Below are 15,387 nucleotides of genomic sequence, written 5' to 3'. Positions count from 1 at the left end.
CCCCCCCCCACTCTCCGTGTTGCCTCTCTCTCTATCAACAATTCCCCCATTCTTATGGAATTTCATTCTCAAAAGTAGACTTTAGCCAATGTACCTTCCAAAGGAGTCCCATTGTATTCTCCCACAGGGTTAATACCATTCATTGAGTTCATCCGATTATCAGAAAATTATATTTACTCCGGCTTCAGATCATATTAAATGTCTTCTTTCACGGAGGAATAAAGAGACCTGACCCTCAATAGCTCCATTGCGGTATATAAAGTGCAAGGTAGGTGAATATGTCGTGTTTTTTTCTACGGGTCATAAATATCGGCGATGACGAAGATAAAAACGTTGACACGGGTTTGACACAAACTCACCCTCTCCCCTTCTCTTTAGTGGATGCCTTACTCGACGCCTCTTGCAGGAGCCACCGCATACACTCCCTCTTGCTGTTTTGAAAGATTTATAAGAGACTGCGGGAGTATATTTTTCCTTGATCTTGTCTCTCCCCCTTCTTTCCTCGTGCCTCTGGACAAAGGCATACACCGTTTATACAGCGTCCAGTGTTATAAACACGATAGCCCCCCCCCAACCGCCAGCTCCCCCACGCTCACCTACTCCTCTACCCGGCATTCTCGTTATATTTCATCTTGAGTATGCTAAAAACTCCACGAGATGTCTGGGGCATATTTTATCAGTGCAACATAAACCGACGATATACCGTAGAATAACCATATATTTATGCGCCAATAACAGTGCGATTGCATGTCACACACGAGAAATTTATTCATCACATAACACGAAATTAAAAAAGATTGAAAAATTAGGAGGAAGTTGAGAGGAGAGGGAGAGTGGAGATAAATAAATGCAGGGGCTGGACAAAAGAGTCGCCATGAGAATAACATGGAATAAAATAGAATCACAGCATGGTACATTTGGTAATGCAATACAATAATCGTTTGTTCTGTTTGATGTTTTTTTTTGCAGGCTACCACCTCCGCAACAGCAGGTGACCGTTGGTTCATTGGGCAGTGGCATGGGTACTGGCAACAGTGGCAATGCCGGCAATGGCGCTCAGGGTCAGCCATTGGTCATGCCGGGCTTTCCACTACGTGCTGCTGTTGTACCACATTATTCACCCTATTCACCATCACGTTTTCACATTGATAAACGCTGCCACCATCGGTGCTCGTGGAAGTGCTTCTCGGTTGGGATGATACTACTTTTTGTTGCACTCACTGCCATGCTCGCGTATTTTATAAGTAAGTGAATGAACAATTATTCGATTTTGTCGATCGGGGAGGCTATTTTTTCAGTTGGGGATTATGGTCTTTGTTCAGAATAATCGAGTTTCTGCACGATTTATCTTCATTGAATAAATTTGTGAAACACAAAAAATATAATAGATACAGGTTTTTTTATTGTGAATAATCCTGAAGATGCAGTCGGATGGAGAAACGTCTGCGTTATGACGGCATAATGCAAACATTTTGAAACGTCTATATTTGTTTATCGAAATAGGAACATACGTGTCTAATGTTACAGAGAAAAAAAATAAGTTTTGGGATTATATCCATAATCTTCAAAAATTGATGCATGATTTTTTAAATTTTATCCTCAATTTTCAAGGTTTTTTTATGCCAAATAGAAAAAAAAAATATCATTATATTTTACTGAAAAGAATTATTATTATTTCAAATAATAGATTTTTCAGTTTTATAATTATTACATTTCATTATTATTACTATTATTATTATTTTTATTATTATAATTACAGGTATATATGTATACAACTGTATATTGCCACCGTCCTTCTAACGGCAAATAATATTAAAAACTATCATTATATTTTACTGATAAAAAGGTAACTGTACAACTGCACCTTTTACATCTCCACCAGGCGACACCCTCACCCAAACGATTTGAATATTGACAACTCTACCGCGCGAACATTACTACCCCATGATTCGAGAAACTTACATCCCCACCGTGGTACAAGCCAATCAGCGGACGAGTCGACCCGATGATGACTCACCCTGTACAACTGCACCGTGCGACAAGCCTACCCACGAATTTTTTATTTGTAACATCCTCACCGAAAGATAACTCCATCGGCAGTAATCTCCACCGGGTTTTATCCCTACCGGATATACATCCCCACCGAAAATGCATCCCTACCGATTATTTCCCGAATTTTTTCCCCCACTCCATTTTTCGACAAATTTTTGGTCAGGGTGTACTGGATTAATGGGAACGAAGGAATAAGGTAGCGGCGGCAGTTTCTGATCAGTGAAGCTCGGCGGGCTCAGGTTAAGGTGAAAAATGAGAAAACAGCAAATAAAAACGGAGTGAAACTTCTTTTAAAGTGTAAAACAGACATTTAACATCAATTAAAAATCCACTTTTGAGCTACAAATATCAAATAATTAATAAAAAATTAACATTAAGAAAATTCCGCCTTGGCGGTAGTTTATGATCACGATTTAGTCGCATGAGGTAGTTTTTGATCACGAGTGGAGGCAGTTTCTGATCATTGGGATGAGGAGAATAATGACTTAATTTCCTACTTGTTTCATCTCTAACTGATCATTAAATTATTTTTTGTTATTATTAATAAATCATCAGAGGTAGTTTTTAGCCTAAATTTCACATTTATTCAATGAAAATCAACTCGTGGCATCCCACCATTTTTCGATACTATTTTCATCGTTACAACAACGATAATTACCACCATGAGGGAAAGATAAGGTGAATATTTACATTGACAGATTATTAAACTGACATTTTCTTAAAAAACTGTCAGTTGACCTCAATTAATCCGAGCTGACAACTCATGAATCTTCCGATCAACAAATACCGACAGGTTAGAATTCAGGCGACAGTTATTGATCACCACAGTAATTATTGAAAATAATTTTTTATCTATTTTTTATCATTCTGAGTTGTTCTCCTATGATTTAACTTGAGATTTATATCATATTTATGATCATTCGGTACTTACATGGTAAAATTTGAGTGCTGAAGCTTCAGGTACACACTCAGCTCATTCCACAAGCAAACGGCGAAAATGGCCGTTTCCCGCGTTCGCGCGCTTTTACTATTTATTTTTGGCAGTTTACAGTGGTACCACTGCCACAATTGAGATCACTAGCGAAAGCAGGGATTTTATTCCTGTCTCTTATACACATCTAGATGTNAGTGGTACCACTGCCACAATTGAGATCACTAGCGAAAGCAGGGATTTTATTCTTTGCACTGTTGGTTTTACCTTCTTGATCAATTCAACTCAAACTTCGCACTTAATAAATAAATAGCCGAGTGATCAAGTACTACCTACTGATCAGAAACTGCCTCCGCTACCTTATATTTTGGAACGAATTTTTGGTCCATTCTATTGAAAAATGCCGCAGCTTTTCTGCAGTTTTTATTAATTCTAATATTCAGTAGAAATTATTTTAAAGAAAAAATTAACAGAATTTTATTTTTCTATAGAATTTATCCTGTTGAAATATTTTTTATAAAAAGTCTTCGGGTCAAATTTCTCAAATTTGTTTGTTAAAGTTTCCTAACGGAAGAATAAAAATAGGGAAGAAAAAACTTGGAAAATTCGTGTGGAGGAATTATAGCGTATTTCTTTGCGTGTTTATTCTCTGGATAACAACGGCAAGTTTCTTTAAAACGGTAGTCAATAGCATCCGTTATAATAATATAGCAAAGGCACAAGTATATCCATTCCGCAGGCTATGAAAACATGGTAGTTGTAATCAGTTGTAGAATCGAAAGCAAACAGGAATAATAGCGTTAAAGAGAGATGGAGTAATCGATTACTGGTGACATCAGTAGTCACATATGAATAAATTTTATGGATTATCGGTCGTTAATTCACTTCTACATCAACTGATTATTCAACTTCAAAAACAACAATAGGTTCTTAACCATTTGAGTCGTCCACCAATTTCGAAATTTTCTTCGAAAATGACAATAAAATGGGATTGAATATTCTGCAGGCATTGAATGTGAATGCTCAATTACTCAGAAAACCAGAAATCTTCCCACGATTTCATGATGTAGTAGTAAAATTCCGTTAGTTTCCCTGGAAAAATAAGATCTACCTCTGAATATTCGAGAAGAATGAGGCATTTCGTTCATCCGAGAAATCATCAAATTCCAGAAAATGCCATTTTTCCGTACAATTCAACATGAATATCAGGCCTTGGCATCAAAGCTTACAAATTAAGCCTCAATTCAGATTATCATTTTGGAGCTGAATAAGGGTTGAGTCAAGTTTGGGTCCTAGCCCTGATTAACCCTCTAAGGTGAATTTCAATATCCCCATTCTACAAACAGAAAAACCTAAACGTAAATTACGTTTCGATAAACGTAGTTTACACTTAACATCAATATGATGTCTGGTGGCTTTTTTTCCGTCATGAAAATCGGAATTTAGACTTTAAAAAAACGTATTCTACCGTCAAAATAAAAACGTAAATTACGCCTAAACAAAGCGTATTTTACGTTTATTAAAACGTAAATTACGTATATCAAAAATACGAAAAAATAATCATCATTTACGACGATTTTGAGCGTAATTTACGATTGCGAAATCGTAAATTATATTTATGAAAACGTAATTTACGTTTATAATTCACGTTTATAATTGTCGTAAATTACGACGATTATAAATCGTAATTACGACGATTATAAATCGTAATTTACGACAATTATAAACGTAAATTACGTTTTCCGCGTAACGTAAAACGTAATTTATGAGTGCAAAATCGTAAATTACGACGATTATAAATCGTAATTTACGATTTTGCACTCGTAAATTACGCTCATAATCGTCGCGAATGACGTTTATGTAATCGTAATTTACGGCGATTTTGAGCGTGATTTATGCTTCAACTTCAAGCGTAAAAGACGACTTCTTAAACGTAATTTACGTTTAGGTTTTTTTGTGTGTAGCGCCCAACTACGCTTTACTACGCTTTTCACCTCAGAGGATCAAGCATTTGCGAGCATTCATTCAGGGGTTGATGACATGATGAGTCTTGTTTCCATCGTCAATTCCTACCTGAGAGTGAGAGAGAGAATATCTACCTGTTGACTTTTACCTGACCGTCACCAGTTACGACTGGAAATCACTACGATGATGAGACAAACCGGAGATTTAAGTATCTCCCATTATTAAATAGGTTGGGATCGTGATGTTCGGGATAAGGTATTGAAATACGCCGAAAATGTAACGCGTAAAGGAGGAGAGAGACCAAGTTACACTAATTAAACTATTTATTCAGTAAGTGACTCAACGTCGCGTGGACCAAGAGTAAAACCCGTCGGAGAGAAAATAGGAAAATAGAAATGTAGAGAAATTGGATAATAAAGGACATTGACATTTACAGTTGGTTGATTGAGTTGGGGGAATTGGAAGAAATGCTCTGTGGTTGAGTCTGTTCTCTCTGCTAGGCTCTGCGAGGGGGCCTCAGTGGCTGATCGAACGTTGATCACTCAACTGGGCTGTAAGGCCGTGAAGATGATCTACATCGTTGAGTAGGGAACTTTTCTGTTCTTTCAATTTAAAGTTATCTTAGAATTACCTAAATGATCATGATGGTTGTAAAGTTTGGACTTTTTTAAAATGAAAAACGACTAATTTTTGTGTAAATTCTCCCATGAAAAACAATCTTCTCGAATCAATAAGAAAAAAAACTGAGTCAATAATCCTCCTCTACACCGAATGCATCGCACTCAAAACGTCGAGAGAAAAAATTTTCCCAGCACTGAAAATTTGTCATTCAAGAGCAAATGGCTCAAGAGAAATGAATGACCATTTGAGTGTCTCCTGAACTACCGGAAATCTGTTGTACGTATTCCAAGAGTTGTAGTTGAGGATTTTTGGGATGGGAATCACGTACGTTCTCACGAGTCACTCGTAAGGGTGTGCAGTACTGCCGCTGTGTGTGGCCAATGGTGAATGCATAACTTGAGGCACTTGCCTACATTCTCGCCTTGTGAAAATTCGTACCCCCCATTCCTCATCTCGTGTAGTTTATCGCAATGAGTCTATCGGCTGTTAACGGCCCCGGCCACGGTAATGATGCTCCATACCCCGAAGTGGGTATATCGTGAGCGGAATATTTAAGCATTTTTTCCGGAGCGTAAATTCTCTTTTTTTCCACGTTTACTGGGTTTAATCGTACGAATGCATAAATGATTCGTGGGAAAATTGAGAGAAATGCAGGATGGGGTATTGATTTGGTTGGCCTAGTTTTTAATTGAGAGGATCCAATAAATTTTGCTCCGAGAATTTCGAGCTATTAATTTTCGTAAATGGAATTGAGAAGTCGATTTTTTTTCTGGCTCATTTAGTGGAAACAAATTGTTCTCGTTTTGTTTACTCTGGGGTGAATGAAGTTGTGTAAATTTGGGAAAATCGAATAATGGTCGAGGGTTTGTACTGGGGTGGAATATTAAAGAAGCAGTTTGATAAAAGATAAATGTCTATTATGGTGGATGGAGTGGCTCTAGGGATGGGACAGTGTCACACATACATGGGAAGTGCTTACTCAGGACAAAAAAGACTGAGGGCGAAGGATTCACTCGGGTGGGGGGTGCCAAGATCGAAGGAATAAATAGAGTCGACGCGGGACACGACCCCCATCACGACCGTGTGCCAGAACGATTGCCCAAGTGGGTTCCAGAATGAAACTTCCCGATAATCGTTACGCTACTCCACCCACTGTTAGCCTCCCACCCCAACTCCCCTTGTCTATCTCTCTCCCTCTCTCGACGTGAATTTCTCATCGTCTCTTTTCACCGATTTTCGGCACGAAGGAAATCGACGAGACAGGAGGGTACAATGAGTATATTCGATCAGCCGTATTTCTGTGCCAAATTGATTGGCAGTAGACGTACACTGGGAGCGGAAACGAGTAGTGTTCATCGATGAAACTGTCTTCATTAGTGGAATACAAATTAATGGAAAAAGGAGTAAATCGTTTGTCAAGTTTTACATTTGTCAAACTATTTTCATTTAATTTAACAAATTCGGGCTTTTCTTGTTATGAAGTCTCGGCATTTTGATTTCCAAACATTATCGCAGGGAGGAAGTACAGGAAAATTCGTTGAGAGACATTTCTTATGGGGAAGTTTCTCCACTACAAACGAGTTTTGTTTCCAAAAATATTGATACACTTATTGATATAAATTAAAAATAGAAAATTTGGAATCAATACTACACTGAGATAAAAATCACAAAAAAAAAAACAATTACCAAACGGTGGGCAGAAAAAAATCGCTGAAAATACGGTGAAATTTATTCACTTTTCTGGTATTTTTTCACCAACTGCTCACAAAGTTTATAGTTTATTGGTGAGAAAATAAAAATAAAATTTCACAGTTTCACGCGAGTAATGAAGAGTGAACATCATAAGTCTCAAAATAAAGCATGTTTTTTTGGGTGGAATTTTGTCTGACATTTTTCAAAGTTGACAACAACGAAGAGGGGTTTTCATTATATTTTCATCAGCCGTACGACTAGATTTTGTTCAGTAATTTTTGCCCATATCCCCGAGACATCGATCGTGTCATGAATTTTCTTCTATTCGTGTGGCAATAAAAGTCGAATGGTAGATGATACCAACACCGAGAATTCCTTTTCCATAGTATCAAAACAATTATATTCTAAATTCGCCTGAAGCTCCTCATTTCATATTCTGTATCGCACACCGGCGGAAATCCTGGACGATGGTCAAGGTCCCGCATCCCACAGTATCCCAAGCCCCTTGCTTCGCGGGGGAGGGGGTGGGGGTGGGGGTAAAAACCTAGGATGAAAATAAATGGGATTCAAGTGTTTGGGATGTATAGCTCGAGGCGGCACATCCTCTCTAACACACCAGAGTCGGAAAAGAGGGTACATACAAGAGGCCCGACATATATGTCGCCGTATTCTTCTCGCGGAGGAGATTGCAAATCCAAAACGTCCCAGAGTATAGATCCCAGCAGCTGTTATTCCTGCATTCCGGTAAATCGACTCGGGAATCCAATCTGCCTGTTTGCCGTGTTGCATCCGTCGAAGTCCCGTTTTCTATAGCCTCGTTTTCGCCAGTACTCGTGTGTGTGCAAGGCTTTTCAAATCCACTCCATTTTCACCCTCTTTTCCTTTTCTACTCCTACCTCTTCTACACACCAATATACACACACCTTCAGCTCCTTAACGTTTCTGCATGAGACCCACTCGTGCACGTCACACACTAGAGTGACTCCAATGCGGAAGTTTATAATATTTCCGGTTCCAATAGAAATTCAATTGCTATTGAAACCCGGCAGTCGATAAAAATCCGTCAATATAATTAATTTTATGGGCCGATCAAGTTTTATTGGATTAACGCGGATAGAATGAAATTCTTATTGATGGATTTATTGTAGCATTGGAAAGGGAAGAGTACCGTTCAAAATATTATACTCTTCTTGGAGAAGAATTACCAAACAAGTCAAGTAATCGTAGCGCGGAACCCGAGTCGAATATTAGGACCTGAAGTCCCCCTTGAACACCTATGATGAGTAGGAGGACCAGGATGAAGTTAGGGTGTATTTACATTCAGAAAGACCCCCTGGTTTCCGCCTGAACGTGCGAGTTATTTCCAAATTCCGAGGGTTCAGGATGAAAACGGGAGGTGTGTTAAACCAATTTATCGCCTGCACCCCCTAAAATGTTTTCTACTCCATCCCTCCTGGAAAGAACCTACAAACCCTTTCGAGGTATTTTTTTTTTATTTTTAATTATTAACATGAGAAGTACGCGTGAAACTTAAGGTCATATATAAGGGTCAAAAGTAACGGTCAGAAACTACAGTCAACAATAAGGGTGGGAATTTCAGTAATTTTCACCGCAAACAGAAATGAACAAAATAGTGAGCTACTCAATCATCCTGGCTATCAGGGTTAATTCAGGGGATTTATGATTCCTTTTCATTCGACAGGAGGAGAAGGGGGAAAAAAGTATGAGTTGAGAAGGGTTTTTACGCCTTTAGGATGAGGCAGGATCATATAAGGAGTTATTCAGGATGTATAGGATGAAGAAAGGAGGAAAAAATATCTCAAGGAGGTAATAGGGGGAAATAAGGTCCAGATATACGACTCGGGAATTCATTTCTGCTGACTCGGGAAAACTTATTCTACGCATGTGGAGGGTAATTTGTGGCGAAACTGTCAAATTTAACATTTACGTTATCCAAAAGTTATTCCATGAATGTGCATAATTGCTCAATATTACGTAATCATACACATATATGTAGGAATTTTTCTGTAACACAGAATTATTTTTTTTTGCCAAACGCGTTACGGTAAAATTTGACGTTTCTCCATTCCCACTTCCTTTGCATTGGTGCCAGAAAAAATATCGTACGGTGCGGGAAATTCTACTGTACAAAGAACGGTAATTTTTGCAACCATAGGTTTATTTTTTTTACCAAACGAAGCGTACGATGTCAACCGCAAAAGTATTTTTTATTGAATTACAATTTCGCTCCACGATTACCTTTCGCGGTATTCTCTTATTTAAAATTTACAATTTGGTGAAAACATCAAAATCAATAAATCTGCAAAATTCATTGAACCTGAAAACATCTCGGCACTTTTAGGCATTTTTAACTGAAATTCCATCAGATTTTTCATATTTCTTCAAATATTCATCTTGAATTGTTCAGAAAAACATACGTACGGTATTCATTTTGAGATGCTGCAGCATAATTCACTGGATTTACATAATAAAATGATAATTGATTCAGAATATTCTACCATGGATCTCCTGATTTCTATAAAAATGAGAATTTCAAATGGTCCAAGCTATTAATATTCAAATCTACTCACAAAATTGTTGTATCAGGTAATGGGAGTACAGAAGACTGTCCGAGAGAATTTCGTATTTTCTAAATAATTCGCCATGAATATTCAGTGTTTCGTGGAAAATATTGGTGCATCAATTTTCAGTGAGCGCCTAAAAATTCACGGGTTTAGTTTGAATTAAACAGAGAGAAAAATTGCTTAATATGTACACCATATTTACTTGCGAGAAGTAAATTATTTGTAGTGGATTAAATCTCAGAATGTTTGCACTTCACGGAACTCGAATGAATTCTCATTTATCACTAATAATATAATAATAATTTATTCCTCAAGTACATGAATTTCTTCTTTTGTACATTTTGTTGACAACATACAATAGATCTAACAGTGGCAGTAATAACAATAATCACACACATTGATAATTGCGACACTTTTTCCGAACTGAAAGTCTTATAGTTGTCCGATGAGAGTTTTTCCACTTCCTTCGCAAAGAGACAAATTTCTTATATTGGGTGGGTTGATCGTCATGAAGGCAGGACACTGGTCCAGATCACTGGCACTCCAGGTGCCTCACGCACCTCCACAGCTTCCACCGTCTCTATGCATCTCCTCACTCTCACCACGTAGCATTCCAGCGCCTTCACATTCACTCAATATTCTTCGAGCTTTCCCAATTTCAATACGAATCTTCCCGTTTTGTTTAATTTCCATGTGGCTTGCCATTTTCATACCCCTCTTTTGCTTCTGCAGAGACAATACCCCTCTCCACCGTCACTCAGCTTTCCACGCGTTCGTCGGTTATCACCAGAATCAGTTAAATCTTTCCATTTTCTTTCACATACCTTGCTTCTATCCTCGTTCTACTCAGCAGGGGCGTTGCTTCAGATTTCAGGTTAAACACTGGGCTGGTGTCCATTCCCTTTCCACAATAACCAAACTTTCTACGCGTCTGCCAATATCCCTCAGCATTCTCCTGCATCCCCGCCAATGATCCGGATAACACTTCCACGTGAATTAGGAGCTATCACAGCCAGTATTTACACCCTTTCCAATTGTTTCTTCCCTTTATCCTTCAAATATCGCTCAATTTCTCAGGACGCGGGGGTCGGCCGCTGTGAATCCCACGGGGTTACCGACCGAGCCCCCCCTCTCATTCATCATTACGCGTTACGTCAAGAATATATTACGTATCGGAATATTGAAAGTGCATAAAAAACATGAAAACAATAAATACTTGAAGATTGACGCACTGAGAGAAAAAATATGATTCTTCTGACTATATTCCATCACCATTGAATTATAGTCAAAAAGTCCTCAACAATTTCTCATGGGTTACGGTAACTATGCCCGGAGAAGTAATGACTACAATGGAATGCAGTCATTGCAACTATTTTATAGTTCTACTCACGATAGATTTGTCGTGGTTACTTTTGAACTTTGGTTAGTTTAACTGCATTTTGATTTGTAAAAATTACGCTTGTGAAGTTACTATAATGCTATGTGCCGCATACAAAAAAAATCGTATCGTTCACCAAAACTGCCTCAACTATTTTCTTATTGTAAATCGAACTTCAGATTTTTCTCTCAGTGCGATTCTTCTATGCGATTTGCGTGAACTCATTTGCGACAGAATCATACTTGAGTACAAGAATATTTTAAAGCGTGACACCTTTCTCGGGCCACGTGAGTTGAGATGCCTTGGAGATTTAAGGTACTTCACGTAGGGGAGGATGGGGCAAAACGGCCCTCCTTCAATCGTCAATATTTTTTCCGATTCAATAATCCGATTGGGATGAGTTAGAGCTCGTTTTGAAGAATGAAAAATTATCTTCAAAATGAAGTTGGAACTGGGAATTTTCACAATGTCATTCACAAGTTATTGACAATTGAAGGGGGGCCATTTTGCCCCACCCTCCCCTATAATTTTGGGGTATAGAGTGGGGGTAAACATCAAAGGTGCCGACACCGCTGTATCACCTCGAAACAAAAATATGAAAATTTTAAAGATTCAAGAGTGAATGGAAATTTTGCTGATCGGATGTCTTTTTATTGATGACTAATAATTATTCAACCGCCGATTTTTCCAATTTTCTTTCTAAGATTTTATTCATAAATTGAAGTTATCGTCAGACATCAGGCAACAAGGCATTTTCGTTCGACAAAGTTGGTGATACTGTCCTTTGATATGAACCTCACAGTAAAAACGAATGTCCAAATTTCACATACCTTTTGTAGACATTTTTAAGGCACTAAAAAATGTCTCAATAAAATGAAAATTTGTTTGAATTTCAAACATGAATTAAGATGTTTAGGCAGCTAGTCGTCTGAAATTCAGACAAATTTTCATTTTATTCATTTCAAATTTTCATTTCATTTATTTATCTTATACAAAAGATGTGTGAAATTCAGTCATTCGTTTTTACTGTGTATACTACACTATAGAAATTTCGTAAAATTTCAGTCACAATGTTATCTGAATTTTCGATGTTGTGAAGTTCACTTCAATTTCAAATGGCGTAGTGGTTAAGGCCGTTGCCTCACAACGGATAGGTTCCAGGTTCATTTCCTGGCCGGGAGAATGGTGAGATCTAACCATTTTTAAAGTCTTGATCAATCGCCATATAGTCTCATCAGACTCGAAGCGATATAAAATAAGCATAAAAAAAAAAAAATTCAAATGAAAGCGTTCACTAAATTTCTCATTCATCTTGAAAATTCAAGAAAATTGGGGTTTTCATGTTAAACAATCATTGATTCTTCAATGAAATCTTGAATTTGCAACCTCATCGTGAAAATTGAACATCACATACAATTCAATTTCCAATAAATTGAGAATTCAGAAAAGTTATTGCCTAGGATTTTCAAAATTTTCAAGGTTTTTCAGTGCCGTATGAACCTGAAAATGGAGAATTACTTGAATATTCACGAAATTAACTGATTCGTCAATAAAGAAACATACAGAAATTTCCTGTAACTTTGTTGTTATTAGAAATTTCAAGCGTTATCACTAGAAATTTCAAGAATAATTTTCTCACAGTGTAAATACTCTCATCTTCCATCTAATAGTTCATAGTCCTAATGAATTTTCTTTTACACATAACCGTATATGACTTTGTTAGGTAATGATATATGTTACCTATATATTAGTAAATTGTTCTCTCAGTGCAGAAAAAATTGCCCAAAGTACTTAGATATCTTTAAATCCACCCCACATTTATAACTTTTTATTCCCTACGTAGAACACCTTCAAGAAGGAATGAAATACACTGAACAACGGATGTAAGATAAAAAATCTCGTCTAACCACTTCACTACTACTTTTCAAAAAGAACATCGAGAACATCGAGAAACCATCCAACCCAATCCATCTAATTAAAAAACTATAAATTTCCCCTCAACAATATCTCCAACCACGCAACCCATTCTATTTTTCAAGCACGATCCTTCAATACCCCCAGTATCGCGAAAACGTGCATCGAAATCGAACGATGCAGTATAAAGCCCTCCTCATCCCTTGCCGAGAATGATCCTCAGCAATATCGTATCAATGTTTCAAAATGCCAGAACTGCCAGATAGTTTCTACCCAGCCCTCACCTTACTCCACTTCCACCCTGTGATACACAGGCCGGATGAGTTCTCCTTCAGAATACAAGGAAAAGATGGTACGTTGCAGAGACGGAGGATAATCCTGACGATAATCCCGCGAATATAACCCAGGAATTTGAGTTCTGGCATCGATCCTTACTGGGAATATAATTGAAAAAGTTCCAGTGGCCCCGTCTTACTCGGTTGCATCCCACACTCATCTACCCCTGCCCCTCTTCCCCCCTATCACTTCTCTCATCAGACCATTGTATATCTGTATACAGATTGTAACTCTGGTGTGGCTCCATCCGTTGCGCTCCCACTGGCTCCCACCCTTCCACGGTTTTTTATTGATGATGCTCAATGGAAGCCCCATTGCATCACAAGCTATTTCAAATTTCCGGTGGATTTGAAAATTTCTCCAACACCCCGGTGGTCCGCGCCGCACTTTTTCCAATTTTTTCAATGACACTGCAGTCAAGGCTCGGAGAAAATTGAAAAAAATGTGACATCTCATTTTGAAGTGTCTAGAAGCATTGTCAATGACAATTTCAGCCAAAAATATTATGAGTACGGTAAACAAGTCAATTTCTAAACGGGTGTTAGTTTCTGGACGATTTCAACTTGCAGTGAATATTCCATAAATAAAATGAAAATTGTACTGACAATTTCCTCAATTCTGATTTTGACCAATCAGAGTGCAGTATTCGGAGTCACGTGACGCGTTTCACACTGATAATTTCCCCGACTACAGAGAAATTATCAGACTGATAATTTCTCTGTAGCCTGTCAATTGTTTTCTACGAATTTGACAGATATTCCTTACATTTTGGTGAGATGTGTCCCGTAACCCCGAACACTGCACCCTGATCGACCAAAATCAGAATTGAAGAAATTGTCCTCCGAATACCCCTCGACCTTCAAAATTCATCGGATATTTCCCTCCAGTTTTCCTGCATATCGACGATCGGGATCAGCTTTACAGTAAAATCCCTCACGCTACGCGCTCGGGATTTTAATCTGCAAACCTGATCCCTCTCGTTGCTATGCAACAAAACATTCGGGAAATATCCGATAATTTTGAAGGTCTTGGGGTATTATAGCTGATTATTTCATCTGTCAATAATATTAATTGTGTATAATCATGTGATCAATTATTTTTTCTATTGATCGACATTCAATAAATAAAAAAAAATACAGCCCAGTCGTCCAGAAATTAGGGGTTTTAGATGCATTCAACTATTTCTTAATTTAATTATTCTTTGTTTCGTTATATCGATGATGCACAACTCTAATCAAATGAATTTGACTGGCTTTGGGAGTCATGGTGTCACTCGATCATGGAGTTCTCAACCCCTCATTAACAGCATTAGAATTTTTCATAGCCGGTAGATCGGAATTTTTTGCTTCCGAAGGGGAGCATTGTATTCGTCTAATCAGAAATTTCATTTTTTGTGTGACGATGACTAGTTTTGGTCTCAGAAGTACGAATATGTTGTTTTTAGGTCATGTCTGCATGTATGTATGTATGTGTGCTTTTTTTCAAATTTAGCTTTTCGATGATCATTCAAAAAATAATCCTCGAAATCTGTTCAATTATGGTTTAAAATATTCGTTTGGATGTTATCTCGGTCGGGTTCGAAGATAGTGGGGATCGCATCATTTGCTTTGAAATTATAGCCTTACAAAGCTTTTAATCGAGGTTTAATCATGGTTTAGTCGGGGTTTAGTCGGAATTTAGTCGCAGGTTAATCACCGTTTAACCAAGGTTTCGTCAAGGTTTAATCAATTTTTAGTGGAAGTTTAAACCAGTTTAATTTGAATTTAATCGGCGTCTGTTATATGTTTAATCAGGACATACGGAGTTCATGCTAGACATTTGGGACATTTAGGAATCATTAAGGTTTCATAACTGGTATATTTTCTTCCACAATCTACCATTCAGAAGCAAATTGCTAATTCATTAGTAAAAAA

The 15,387-nt window shown here is 37.8% G+C and overlaps 1 protein-coding gene across 1 annotated transcript in view; it reads left to right on the top strand.

Moving 5' to 3' along the window:
* LOC107043038 (teneurin-a) overlaps positions 1-15,387 on the top strand; it is a 136,416-nt gene that overhangs the window by 80,479 nt on the left and 40,550 nt on the right. The window contains exon 3 of the mRNA XM_015264338.2: positions 970-1,244. Coding sequence (XP_015119824.1) covers positions 970-1,244 — 275 coding nt within the window. The remainder of the gene's footprint in view (positions 1-969; positions 1,245-15,387) is intronic.

This window comes from Diachasma alloeum, unplaced genomic scaffold, assembly GCF_001412515.2.
Source record: "Diachasma alloeum isolate Michigan unplaced genomic scaffold, Dall2.0 Dall_scaffold_00545, whole genome shotgun sequence".
Taxonomy (NCBI): Eukaryota; Metazoa; Arthropoda; class Insecta; order Hymenoptera; family Braconidae; genus Diachasma; species Diachasma alloeum.
This window is presented reverse-complemented; position numbering and strand designations above follow the sequence as displayed.